Source organism: Poecilia reticulata, linkage group LG3 (assembly GCF_000633615.1).
Source record: "Poecilia reticulata strain Guanapo linkage group LG3, Guppy_female_1.0+MT, whole genome shotgun sequence".
Lineage (NCBI taxonomy): Eukaryota > Metazoa > Chordata > Actinopteri > Cyprinodontiformes > Poeciliidae > Poecilia > Poecilia reticulata.
In genome coordinates, this window is record NC_024333.1 from 32,673,667 (window position 1) to 32,688,061 (window position 14,395).

Here is a 14,395-nt window from a genome sequence, read left to right on the forward strand (position 1 = left end):
AGGGTTGCACCAGGGAGAAGTAGCTGCCATTATGAGCTAAGCAGCTCCATCAGGTGTTTGCTAATTGCTGCTGGCTAGTTTGAAGGAGCTGAGAGGGGGAGGAGCTGCAAATCAAAGGCGGAGCTCGGTCCACCCAGGAGTTTGGAGCTGAATGGTTGCCATGGAGATTAGAGGATTTCTCAAACGTGCACGAAAGAATGAAAGCAACACTCCGGGTATGTTCTGGGAAAAACATTACAACGTGATGTAAAGCTGAAAAAGCAGATTTTACATACTGTCCCTTTAAAGTCTGCACTGAGTTTTGCGTTGTTAACTCAAACGAAGCCTCAGCTTAACTTACAAATTGCTTCCCTCCCAGGTTCTTTCTTGCCATCTATAACGATTAGTTTGTAGCTGTGGGCTGGGTGGACATGTCCCGGCCCGTCGGCCAGCCTCTCTGCCCTCCCTACGGTTCCCCCAACACACACTTCGTCTCCGCTGAGCCTCTTCACTGATAGCCGAGTGTTTACAGTAATCCTCATGTTTGTGCGCCTAGCATGCGAGGCCATCAGGGCCGCCTTTGTGTGCGACAGCCTGCAGGTTTTCCATGTCTGCCTCTGTGCTAAAGGGCGTCTTTAGGGTGACGTTGGGGAGCGGTGAGGATCCCACCACAAAGAAAACCGATTAACTGTGGGCTCAACTGTGGCGCAACGCAGCAAAATATATGCAGAAACTTTCCATGCTGCTGTTGTCCACGCCCATGCACACACCTAAGGGCAATTTACAGTAACCAAATAACCCAGCGGCCATGTTTTTGGACTTTGGGAGGACGCCAGAGTACCCACAATGCACAGGGAGAATATACAAACTCCATGCAGAAAGACTCTATTCCGAGATTCAAACTCTCAACCGTCTTATTGCAAAGCAACACAAAAACAGTCCCTCCAGCTTTTTACTGACTCTAATCGTGGAAATTCACGCAAAATCAAAAGATTCCCGTTTTGTTTTTTCACATTAATGCAGTTATTTGTGAACTTATTGCACCTTTTCTTTTGTAAAAACATTTTGTTTAAGTGATTGCTAACCCAATTTCCCAAAAGCGCAGAATACGTAGTGTAACAGTCATTATGCTGTTTGGTTCCTAGAGATGAGTAGGTATCGCCTYAAGGGGGCGCCTATTTCCTTTGTTGTTGCACTATTGTACAGAAGAAGAACTAGTCTTCCATTTTGTTGTAGAAGAGAACATAGGTGATGATGAGGTGCAGAGCGGTAAACTAACGTTACTTTTCTCATGTATGGAAATATAATGCTTAGTACCGTGGAGATCTGGCTGTATGTGGACGAAGTTWAATAAATTGAAAGSGTGGAATACTTCAAAAGTGCGTCCTGCTGTTTTGGGTTAGAGTGGCTAACCGCCGCTGCTAACTCCTTCTCCAACCTCTCGCCGCACCGTCACAGTAGTCGTAGGCGGGGCTTGTTCCTCCGACGCCTGAATGGACCGTCAACGTCTCCTCTGATTGGCTAGCAGATGATGAGCGCTAGTAGAGCGTGGAGACTGAAGCTCAGGGGAGGAGCTGCGCCTTGAAGGCGGAGCTAAGTCCACCCATGCATTTTGTAGCTGAATGGTTGCCATGGAGATTAAAGGATTTCTCAAACATGCATGAGGGAACAACTTTATAACATGATGTAAAAGTAGATTTTACATAATAATGTCCCTTTAAACCAGGGTTAAAACTCACCTGTTAAGATTTGCCTGTGATCAGTAACAACTGGAACATTGATCAATATATTTGATTTGTATCTATTTGATGATTTTGACGATGGCATTTGAGAAAATGTAATGTTTATTGCTTGTTTTATGTGTAGCTACTTTGTTACGTTTTGGTTCTTCGGTGTGAAATACCTTAAACTGCCTTTTGCTGAAATGTACCAAACATTTAAACTTAACTTAAAGATGAAAGACGATGTTTGCAACTCAGGTTTGTGGCAGAAAACCAATCGGCTTAAAAGAAATCCACCAGTTCTGTCAAAAATCAAGATAAAAGCACATATTTGCAGTTCCTTGTGGTGGATAGGAGTAGCTTTTGGTAGTGGTTGTAGATCACCTGTTGCTTGTAGATCTACTTTTTATCTTTAAGTTTGAATGATTTTAATCTTTGATCACCGTTTAAACCTGTGGATCTGTTTTTATGCTGCTTTTGGACAGGAACGTCTGTTACCCACTGATGTTCTTCTGCCTTGGATTTTTGAAGATATTGATTAAAATAAAACCTGGATTAAAGTTTCGATCAGCTGGTGTGTCAACAATGATTCCCTATTCAACAGTTTGCATTTTCCTTTATAGATAATTTAGAATTACCTGAATGCCTGCACAATTTTGTCTGTTTTAACGTGAAAAATGATCCAATTAAAACTCTTTTATCCCAACCTGCCGTCACCTGGGAAGCAGATCCCCATGTGATGTTCTGACATGATCTGGACGTGGCGTGGCTTTAATGGCTCCAGCAGGATTAGGACGGGAACACACACTCCGCAGGCCGGGATTTATGAGGTTCATGAGGTTCATAAATGAAGGAGGTTGAAAAAAAAAAAAAAGATCAGCGGCTTTAAATTTACGGCTGGCGGAGCGGCAGTCAAACAAACACGTTGCTTTCCAGGAGGTGTGTGTGCAGAAGTCACATTTGTCCGTGAGATCTCGATTCAGACATGAATTTATGTGTTTTTTCCAATTCATCATAAAACACAGTTCATTAAACACAAACAGGCAATGAAATCTACCAGATCAGCCATTTATATGTTATTAACTCATAACTGGAGTGTTGCMTTGATTCCTTCCTGCATGTTTCAGAAATCCTTTAATCTCCATGGCAACCATTCGCTGGCGCTGATAATCTGTCAGCCAATCAGAGGAGACATTGGCATCTTATTGCGGCATCGGAGCGACAAGTCCCGCCTACTTGGGAGCAGCTATGTATGCGGGTCGGCCATTTTGCAGAAGAGTTATGGATTCAACACGTTGGAATGACGCACAACCATTTATGAACGTGTGATGATCTGAAAAAAACAAACAAACCATCATCCTTCTGCCACTTCCTGTCATCTTCTTTGTCATTTCCGCCAGTAGAAACGTCCGGTTGTTGATCATGTGACTCGAAAAAATAGTTTCCATTGTGAATAAACTAATTCCAATATGGCTGAAAAACCACGTCATCTAACTGAACAACTTTTCATCACGAAACGTGACTTTTTTCAAAATTGCCAGGTTTCCATTCAGCAAATTTATTTTCATAATTTCAATTTGCGCATTTTTATGGTTAACGGAAACACGGTTAGTGATTTTGTGTTGCTAATTTATAAATATTAGGAAGGAATTTTGTAATATTTTCATGATAATTTTCTGCTTTCCTCTTCCGTATGACAGTAAATGTGACTTTTTCTGTTATTCGCCATATTGATCACGGACTTTAACTAGACATCCAGTGAGGCTGAGGCAGCAGTGTAGCAGAAGTAAGAAATACTGCCCCCTGCAGATGGGAGTAAGCAATCATCAATGTTTTTTACTACTTTAGCAGAAAATGTCAAATAAACTCACAAATAATCACCTTACGTAAAAAGCTATTTATTTGGTTTTGCGTGAATTTCCACGATTTCCACGAGGGCACTATTTAGGCTACATATAAATCTGCATTGGAGTTTTTAAAGTTAATAAATGAAGGTTGAACAAAGAAATCACCGACATTAAACTTACGGCTGGCAGAGGGAGGAGGGCGACGTCTGCAGGGAAATCCTCCACAAACACCTGGTTTCTTTCCAGGGGATGTGTGCAGCAGTCAAATCTGTCCATCAAATCAGACATGAGCTTACACGCTTTCCCCAGTTCATCATAACACACACACTTCATTACACACAACCGGCAATGAAACCTACCAACCGCTTTCCCACAAGAGAAATAAAAGCCACTTAAAACCTCCAGTAAATACCATCCATTACTTTAACTGAGCCGTTCAGCAGGACAAACATCTGCAGCAGGAGTTTATGTACAGAAACCAAACAGTCTGAGGGAATCTATCAGCAGAAAACTGGGCTTTAGATCGGGAGYAAATGTTTTCCGTGGCAAAACATTGTTTGCTTTTTTCTAAAAGTTGCTTAAATTGTGTTTAAATAGCAGGAATCGTGTCTGTTCCTCCAACAAATACATCACGCTGTCAGGAAATGTTTGCTTGAATGAAAAGTTGACTTTAAAATTTGATGCAAACTGTAACAAAGTTTTTTWWAAAATGCTCCTAAGAGAAATAGATTTGTTGTAGCCGTGGATGAGTATTGGGACCCCTTGAGTTTTCATTTCATGTCAACACGAAGGACAAGCTGGTCTTATAAGTTCATAAGTTTTATWTTGAATTGATTTGTTTTTGCTTGTTTTTTTGCAAGACTATTTTGTAGTTATTGGATCAGAGCGTTTCCATTCGTTTCAATGGSCTAGTCAAAGTCCAGACCTACATGTTTTGGAGAATTTTTGGCAAAATTTGAAAGTTGATGTTGACAAACTTTCCATCCCATCGGACTGAGCAAAGAAGAATTCAGCTAGGAGATTAAAACGTTGCCTTTCTTTTAAATACAGCAAACGTTCAAAATCTACATTATTTATTAACATTATAATTAACATCAWGGTCACAAAAAACTTAAACATTTCTGAGTTTCAAATGTTGAAYATTTTTGACTTTTGAAACTCAGAAAATTTCAAAGTTTTTTTGTTTTTCAGAAATGTCTGAGATCAAACACTGAATTTATTTTCTTTAGTTTTTGGTGGAAATTTACTCCACTAACTTTTGATTTTTTTATTGTAAATATAAAAAAATATTTACAAATAAAATTATTATATTTTTGTGTTTCATTAAAAAAATAAAATGATTGTTTTTATTTACAAGTAGTTTATTGTAAATAAAATTATTTCATGTTCTTTTTATTTGCAGTGGCTCTAATACACTCATAAAAATTCCTTTCAAGTTTTGAATCTACAATAAATATCCATCTTCAAAAAAATAAAAAATAAAAAAATTGGGCTTCTTCATTTTTATTTTTTATTTTTTGGCCCACTGCAACTTTTGAGTCAACAGTTTTGTCACACATGAGGAACAGTTTGGACGTCCCTGCTTTAGTGCGACCGGAAACACAGATAAACACAGATAAACACTCGACCTGCACAGATGCAGGAGAGACAGAAACGCGTCACGGTGCAAAACACCAACAGCTGCAGCACAAAGTTTACAGAACCAAAGCTTCACGTTTACTGGATGGAAATCTCTCTGCAAACAAGGTCCTCTCTCTGAGCCGCTTATTACTGTCAGATGTTCCCACTGAGCAGAATCGGGCCTCACGGCGGTCGGATGAGGACGGCACAAAAGCATGTAAACAAAAGCCAAAGCCGTGAACCACATCCGAAGCCCCTTCACAAAGCAGACCGCAGATCGGAGGCTTCTGCTCCTGCTGTTCTGGGAACAATGTTTGTTTTTAGTCATTTCTGCTCTGGTCCTGCTGCTGCTCTGAAGAATTAATCTATTTAAGTCATAAAGCACCAGAAGAGCAGAGGTGAAGCTGTGTGGGCATCCGAGAAAGACAAAGATAGAGCATGGTGGCCGAGGAAACTCACGTCTTAGAATGTAGCTAAGACGTGAGCTCTACCAGCTGCACAGTGGCGCAGTTGGTAGAGCTGTTGCCTTGCAGCAAGAAGGTTCTGGGTTCGATTCCCGGTCTTTCTGCATGGAGTCTCCATGTTCTCCCTGTGCATGGTGGGTTTTCTCCAGGTACTCCGGTTTCCTCCCACAGTCCAAAAACATGACTGTCAGGTTAACTGGCCTCTCCAAATTGCCCCTACGTGTGAGTGTGTGTGTGCATGGTTGTGTGTCCTGTGTTGCCCTGCGACAGACTGGTGACCTGTCCAGGTGAACCCGCCTCTCGCCCGGAACATTAGCTGGAGAGGCACCAGCAACCCTCCCGACCCCACTGAGGGACAAGGGTGAAAGAAAATGGATGGATGGATGTGAAGACCTCAGTCCTGGGACCTCTCTTATTCAATACATTGTTCCCACAAGTCTGAAACAGAAGTGATCCGCACCTGGCACCGTCTTGGTAGGCATGTGCAATGCATAGTGGAGCAATGGCTTCGAAACCAACAAAAAGAAAATACATGGACACTCCAGACAAGCAAGAGAAAGACATATCAATAAAATGGCCGCTGTGGGGATCGACCCGAATGGAAACATGTCAGACAAGCTGCCTCTGACCTTCTGCTATAACATAATTTACTGAACATGAAAAGTGAAATCTGTGGCTGCATACAATCGATGTTTAAATGGATTTATAAAGGACCTACGTCCGTCTTGTCCAGCAGATAAAAGCCACATTAGCTAAGCTAACTTTGCTAGCTCGGCAGTAAGTACTACAGTAAATATCACAAATATTTATATTCGTATTACATTGAGGTGGGTAGAGTACTCAAAAACTGTAACTGAGTAACAGTTGTTATGAGAGCTACTTCTAAGCTTATGGCTTGTTTATTGTTGTCACAGCAACTCCATAGAAACTGCCTACCAAGATGGCTGCCAGCTACAAAGTTCCCAGAAGTCTCATGAGAACGATGTATGCTCATACAAGCTCAGCTTATAACAGGAAATCCAAATAGTTTCCATAACTATGCAGATGATACACAGCTCTACGTTATGATGTCACCAGGTGACTCAGAATCCATCCAATCACTGAACAGATGCTTAGAACAAATCATTTCAGGCGTCTTAGGTTTCTCCAGCTGAACAGAAACAAAACTGAAGTTACTATGTTTGAACCTAAAGAGGAACAATCTTCAGTTATTACAGCTAGAAACCAGAGGTCAGGCTGGGCGTCGTGATGAACTCTGACCTGAACCTTCAGAGCAACATAAAAACCGGTACAAAGTCGGCCTTCTATCACCCGTAGAACATTTAAAGGATTAAAGGACGACTGAGTCAATTCACACTGAAAGAAAATATGAATATTTTTAAAAAGGGAATTTAGTTTCCTTTTAAAAGGGAACTTAATTCCCTTTTATTGTGTTAACATTTATCGCTAACTCAATAAATGTTGTAATTACCACCAAACTGAAGTTTTCAAGCCTTTATTTCGGCTAATAATGATTATTTTCTCCCTACAATCGATGAAAACACAACATTTAAGATTAAAATCCTCCCAATAAAAATACCTTTCTAATAAATCTATTAGATTAAAAATATGCTTAAAGGGGCAGCATCATGTAAAATCGACTTTTATGAACATTACATCATGTTTTCACACCACAGTGACCCAATTATCCACTAGGTGGTGCTAGAGCACCCACCTTTTTCCTCTGCACTAATAGAAGTGCCCTTATGAAATTATTTTTGATGTTTCTATTGTGTATTGTTAAAAAAAAAATAAAAGTGTAGCGTCCATTTTATTTAATTTTTTTCAATAAGCTGTTCATGTGATTATTTCATGGTAAAAAATTTCCCGCCTCCAGCCCATCATTCCTTTACATTTGCTTCCTAAATGTCTTTAAAACCAGTGAAACGGACTGAGAGCGGCGCTCTGTGAGACCGGGACCGGCTTCCTGAGCCTCATTAGTTTCTGGCGCCGCCCCCCAGCCGGTGGGAACCTGGAGGAGATGGCTCACACCAACACAACCTTCACAGCAATGATCCAGCCTGGCATCCCGATCTGCCTCCAGCTCTGCGCCATCGTGGCCTCCCACCCTCCCTCCCTCGCTCTGGTTTCTCTCCGAGCGTTGGGTGTTTTCTGTTGTTGTTGTTTTGGGAACTGGCTCCCAGACTCCATTTGATAAACGAGTTCTGGCTGATTTCCAGGAGCCCACACTGGCCATCTGCCTGGCTTTACTCCGGTCACGCTGAGAATGTACGGCGACTGGGAACCAAATGTCTTCATGACGAAACTAATGTTTCACAGCAGATTCCTGGAAAACCTGCGATTTATAAATAATTAGCACATTTTGAAATGGTTACGATAGGTGAGCATTCCTGCGTTGTAAATAGTGATGAAGTAATTTCTTAACAGTAAGAGTCGGGTTTTGCCCTCCAGGTGGCAGAAAGAAGGAATCCATTACCAAATCGATGCCATCTGACTCTGATTTTAGCGCTGCCATCAATTAGAGCTGATAGCGCCGCTGCATTCACCACTTCCAGACTCCGGACTGGGTCAGAGAAGTTCCTGCTAGATAAAGTCCAGGTTTCACAAAGAACCGGTATCCATGGATACGCTTCCATCGCACAAACCAACCTGAGATTACTGAAACTTTTTGTCACAGCATTAACCTGCATCGTCACATTTCAGATTTGTTTCTTTGTAAGTTTTCCGCTGCGTTTTGGGTCCATTGTTCCGTTTATTCAGCTGGCAGTAGCAGTCAGTCTCACAACGAATCTGAAAAGGCCTCTGACTGAAGTCTGTAGGACATGCTAGCAGCTCACTATGGGCAGCAGAGAAGATATTTCACAGAAATATGACACCAGCCATTGTTAGCAACCACTGCTAATCCACCTCATTTGCTTTTGCCTCTCCTCTCTACAGCTACAGTATGTAACCTTTCAAAAAAAAAAGCCTTTACATATTTGTTAAAACTGCCACTTTAACACAAGAAAAAATAAATATCAAAAGTAAATATCAACCAATCTTAGCCAGGAGGCTCTGATTGGCCAGAGCCTCCTAGCCAATCAGAGCCAGGAGGAATCAGCAGAGTCCATTGTGAATGTTAAGGCCAGTTAACATAGCCACCGCTAACAGCAGATAAACACTCTTCATGTAATGCTAAGTTTTTCTGCCTTCAGCGCATCTCCACGAGCTGATTGACAGCGCTAAGACCCTCCTCCTGGCTCCGATTGGTTGTTTTTGACCAGGTGCGGTTCATTACTTCAAAGGGCATTGGTAGCAATCTATAATGGCATATTAGAGCCAGTAGATAGAAAGGAAAAAAAATTAGAAATACATTTCCACCAAAACACATCTCAGTTTAAGATCTACAGGAATTAAAAAATGATGATTGAAAAGTCGTGAAAACATCACCCCCCCCCCCAAAAAAAATACAAAATTTAGAGATTAATCTCAAATTAGAGAAAGAAAATAAGTAAATTTCTCAGTTATGTTTTATGTAAAACATTTTTTTGCAGAAAAAAACTAGCAGGATATGATGCTTTCCCTTCATTAACAAAGTAAGAAATTAACTTCTGAATGCTAGCCAATAAAACTGCTCCCAGTTTAAAAACAAAACAAAAAACATCGTTGCCATGGTTACGCAGCATAACAACTGTCAGAAAGTAATAAAAAGTAATCCCAAGAATCCTTCCAGCTGCACAGCTTTTGACATCACAGGGAATAATTGTCCAAACATTAAACATCTCCGCCAAAAGACAGAAGAGTAGAAAAGGAGCAAACCTCCTCCAACATGCCAACAAAACAACAAAAAAAAAAGAATAAAGAAACTAAATCTTACCAAGTAGTTTTGGTTTCTTGTGCAAATATCTCAGTTCCCTTGAAATAAGACAAAAAACTAACTTACAAATAACTTTACAGCAAGACATAGGAGCTAGTTTTAGGTAAATAATTCCTTAATATTGATGAATGTGTTCCAGTTCCACTGACAGATTATTTCCCCTCTAACATTTTTTCCTAAGTTTTAAGTGAAAAACAATAGTTAGTATTTAGTTTCTACTTATCCAATTAAAACTTTAAAGTTCTGAAGAAACAAACGTCGCAAACAGATGTGCTGCGTTTCAACTACACGCTACTGCCCCCTACTGGGAGATCCAATAACGACAACAAAACTTATAGACTTCATACACGGTAAATTCTTTTTATTGATTATATTAATTTGGAAAGATAAGCACTATAACATGTTATAAACCAATAAACTTTTATATTTTGAGGGAAAACTCAAATGACTTAAAAAAAAAAATAACACTAAAGGGCATAAACATTCTTTAAATAACAGAACTGTACATTTTACATGCACCTGGAAAAAAAGAAAAGAAAAGAAAAACAAACTGGATGTTGAGACAGAAAACAACCACAGGCAGCTAGAAGTGAGCTAAAGCTGAAGAGATGTGATTATCAGCTGCTGGAATAAGGAAAGAGTCAGTAAGGCAACAGAAGGCAGGCGAGCAGACAGCAGGAAACCCTTAGAAAACAGCAACTTCACACCACAAAGTACTTCTGAAAACAGAGAAACCCTTCAAAATAAAAGCCTAGAGTATCGACATGCACAGGAAGGAGCCGCAGTTTGACTGGAAACAAACCCAAACCTCTTCTCAGAGCAAACACCAGCATAGCCAGGGGACACATGCAGTATTTTTTTTTTTTTTTTTTTTTCTTTAAATAATTTGATCCCTCACATTGTGTAGGTTTAACAAAAGACAAAGAACCAGAGAGCCATGTTGCTCTGCATAAAGCTGCACCTGTTCAACAGGTTTCACGTGGAAAAAGGTTGCATAGGAAACAACAGGAGAGCAAACAATCGAAGGCTCTTCTTCAAAAGTGACACAAGGGGGCGCTCAATGCCCGCCAGGACTGAGCTGTTACATAACCCACTGCAGAAATGAGCTACAGGGAGAAATCACAGCAGCACAAACAGAAAATCCGGTTTTTTACATCGAATATGAACCAAACATGGCGCGTCGTCGAGTAAAGTCTGACTGATGGCTTCGTTCTTCTTTGGGTTAATCAGCTAAAAATGGTGTAAAAAAATCTACACAACGTGAACCAATTAGTGCAAAAAAAAAAAAAAAAAAAAAGAGTTTAAGTGCATTTCTACATGGTGTCCGATGTTCACACGGTCAGTCTGCTCCGGCGGTGGGGGTTCCTTTAACTTCAGTAACAAAAACAGAAAGTGGATCCACAGTAGCACATGCCCTTATTCACAATCAGGTACAGTACAAGCAAATTTACAAGTCGGTACAAAATGTAAAACAAAAAAAAAAAAAAATCATACGCAGGGCAAGAAAATCTGCAACAGAAAGGTAAAAAAATGACGCAGGAAGGAACCCGGATGTTCGTCCAAAATGCGAGAAAAATAGAGCTTTTACTCGACATGATCAATTCAAAATATCCGCCATTTTTATACAGTCTCATATTTGTAAACAGTTTGCCCTTTTTGTCTCATTTGAAAATACGCTCTAATTGGCTCTTTTTTCTTTTTTTTTTTAAGAATATATATATATACATATATATCTAAGCATACATTTCAAAACATTCTGACACCGTATGTAAAGAAACATTTGAAAAAGTTTAATCTCTCCTTTTTTTTTTTGTTGTTTTTTTTCTTCTTCATTTCCACCAGAACCGGGTTTTCCGCTCCAGCTGCCGGCGCCGCCTGGAATCCAGCTCCTTTTTTTTATTAGAGCCACAACAGAAAACGTAAATTATGTGTTGGATTTCTGCTGCTCTTCTGCACGGCGATGGGGTTGCTATGGTGTGTAACCATGGTTATGGTGTTTCCATGGCTTCAGGGTATCTGGCGCTGAGGGGGGGGGGGAAACGCAGGAGGGACTCCGGCGCTCCTGGATCTCGTTTTGTTTTTTTTCTTTGTTTTTTTTGGTTGGAGGGGCTGAACCAGAACCCAGATCAGATTTTAAACTGGATGGTTTGGAACAAGAGGACAGACCTGCAGCAGAGGGAACCGTTGGCTCACACGCTCTGCGCTCAGAGTCTGTCGCTGCGGAACGTGTCCTCCACAGACGGGTCGGGCAGCACCATGTCGGGGTCGCTGAGCATGCTCAGTCCGTCCAGGCTGAGCGGCTCGATGCGCAGCTCGTCCTCCAGCGGGAAGCCTCCCTCCGAGTCGAAGCACTCGGGAACGGTGGAGAGGGCGTTGCTGATGTCCTTGGACAGACTCGGGTTGGAGTCATCTGAGACGGAGACAACAGATGATGGAGGTGGGAGAGTCACAACACTTCCTCTCACTGCGACGCTGACATCATCATCAGCAGCAGCAGCAGCAGCAGCAGCAGGAGGCGGAAACTCATCAACTGGATGATTTTACACTAAATGTTACAGAACACTAGAATGCTTCATAATCCGTCCAACCAAACAAAACAAATCTTTGGTTTCCAGGTTGTTGCTGTAAAAATTACTGGTGGAAAAAAAAAACCCTGGAAGCCACTTGGAGGAAGTGAATTTGAAATTTAATACTGTTTTTAATGTTAATCTTGTTGTTTCTGTAACATTTTAAGCATTTTTCATGTGACCCTCCACCTGATGCTGCCTGAATTTAAACTCTGCAGGACAACTTGTGTCGTTTCTGTTACTGAGCTGATGGAGGACATTTTCAGATTCAATTTAACTCAAAAACTGATCCAAAAGGGAAATTAAATGTTGTTATAATTCAGCAATTAAAACAACATTTTCCAGTTTCATAAATATTTTACTCTCTAACTGGTTACAAATCATCCAAACACAATTTGAATGATGTAAAATGTCAAAGTGAATTTAAACCTCCAGGTAATCTAAACCATTTCAAGTGGTGTTTATTTCACTACAGCAACATTTATCAAGCTTCTTTTTTAATGTATTTTACTTCCATCACACTAGTAATTGATTAATCATGATTAATCGTTTCAGCTCTAGTTGCAGCTCAGTTTAGAGCACCAATGAAAAGGAGCGAACCTGAATTTCTAGAAGCACCAGGAAGTTCCTGGGCCCAAATTTGGGCTTCCTCCAGAGGGAACGCACATTTCACTACAGAGTTTGTAATTAATCGTGATTAATTGTGATTTACTGATTAATCGTTTCAGTTTGAGATGCGTTTTCCTCTTTTTATCCTTTTCCAGTGTCAGACTCACCTGTGAGAATGATGTTGGGCAGCCCTCCGCTGCAGTTACCGTACAGCATGTTGGCCCTCATGTGGGAGGGGTCCTGCAGGTTGCCATGGCTACCCCCCAGGCCGGACAGCGCCGCCTGAGAGTAGTAGAGCGAAGAGGACGACGACGGGTCGTAGCAGGAGCCCCCTGCTGAGGAGCTCAGAGCATTTTCCAGCAGGCTGAACTGGTCCAACTGGGAGCAGATGGGAAGAAAATGGCCATCAGAGAGCGGCGGTTAGCGCAGCGGCGGTTAGCGCAGCGGCGGTTAGCGCAGCGGCGGTTAGCGCAGCGGCGGTTAGCGCAGCGGCGCTCTCTGTGTCAGGAGTTTTGTTGTCATGTTTTATTTACGACATGACAACAAATCAAAGCTTCCTGTTGTTCTAAAACTGATGCCAGAAACGTCTGCAGCTCGTTTTGCTAAACCTTTTGCAAACAAACGATGCAGATTAAGAATCTTTATGAAGCTCCTCTCTGGATGGCAATGGGTTCAACATCTGGGCTGCAGATGTGCGAATGTGCTCTGCTGCCCTCACCTGATAGGGCAGCGTCTTGTTCTGCCGGGTCGAGAACTGCTGCTCCACAAACGGGTCGCTGAAGAGCGACGCCAAGCTGTTTGCCTGGTAGGGAGGCAAAAACACAAACATTCAAACTTATTATCGTTTTATTTCATTCATCACAACCAGATTTATTCACAGCAGAGGCCAGAGGTTGACCTTTGACCTGAGGTGGGCAGAGTTCCCAAAGATTTGACTCAAGTAAGAGAGGCACCACTACAACAAACATTATTCAAGTAAAATGAAAAACAAAATATACAATCAAGTCCTGAGCAACTGATGAAATTATCAATCATTCAACATTTAAAAATCACATCATCAGATGGACCAAAATGTAAAGTCAGTGCAGTTTTTTTATGGTTTTATGGCCTGTGACGATGAGCAGTACGTCAATTGATTGCAAGATAAATTAAAACAAACTCAATAATTTTCATTTGCATGATTTTTCTCTCTTTTTTTTTCTTTCTACCAAAAACAGGATGAAAAAAGTTTTCAGTCTGGTGCTTCGGTTTCAACTTTTTTTTTGAATAATTATATTCACAGAGACTTCATAATTCATTTTATTTGCTGTTTCTGTTATTTTGTTTATTTATTTTGGATATTTAAAATGTCTTCCAGTTCAAGTGTTAAATGATTATTATTTATTATTGATCGTTGAGAATGTGTTTAATGTAAAAATACTCCGAAAAGTTTTTTTTTTCTCCAAAAAAAAGCTACTGAAGTAAATGTAACTAGTTATTACCCAACTCTGCCTCTGACCTGCATGTTTTGTCAGATTTTACATGATTTAGAACAACAAGCTGAGAGAGAAACCTGATAATGGACGATTCATCAGGATGACGCGTTTGGAGCAAAAGCTCCCAAGGACACGCAGCAGCAGAAAACAGCGGCTGCGACTGCAGCAGCAGAAAACGGCGGCTGCGACTGCAGCAGCAGAAAACAAACGGCGGCTGCGACTGCAGCAGCAGAAAACAAACGGCGGCTGCGACTGCA

General features: G+C 41.0%; 1 protein-coding gene and 1 long non-coding RNA gene across 2 annotated transcripts in view; both read right to left on the reverse strand.

Annotated features, from left to right (window-relative positions):
• Nucleotides 1–7,768: 7,768 nt before the first annotated feature.
• LOC108166181 (uncharacterized) lies at nucleotides 7,769–8,582 on the reverse strand. The gene is made up of 3 exons (XR_001776450.1): nucleotides 8,281–8,582; nucleotides 8,108–8,211; nucleotides 7,769–7,966 (listed from the first exon to the last, which is right to left on the reverse strand). It is a non-coding gene; the product is annotated as an uncharacterized LOC108166181 (long non-coding RNA).
• A 2,721-nt stretch (nucleotides 8,583–11,303) lies between these two features.
• Nucleotides 11,304–14,395, reverse strand: part of crtc3 (CREB regulated transcription coactivator 3) — a 44,465-nt gene continuing 41,373 nt past the window's right edge. The window contains exons 14-16 of the mRNA XM_017304040.1: nucleotides 13,382–13,465; nucleotides 12,831–13,041; nucleotides 11,304–11,897 (exon numbers count right to left, since the gene is read on the reverse strand). Coding sequence (XP_017159529.1) covers nucleotides 11,692–11,897; nucleotides 12,831–13,041; nucleotides 13,382–13,465 — 501 coding nt within the window. The 3' untranslated portion in view covers nucleotides 11,304–11,691. The remainder of the gene's footprint in view (nucleotides 11,898–12,830; nucleotides 13,042–13,381; nucleotides 13,466–14,395) is intronic.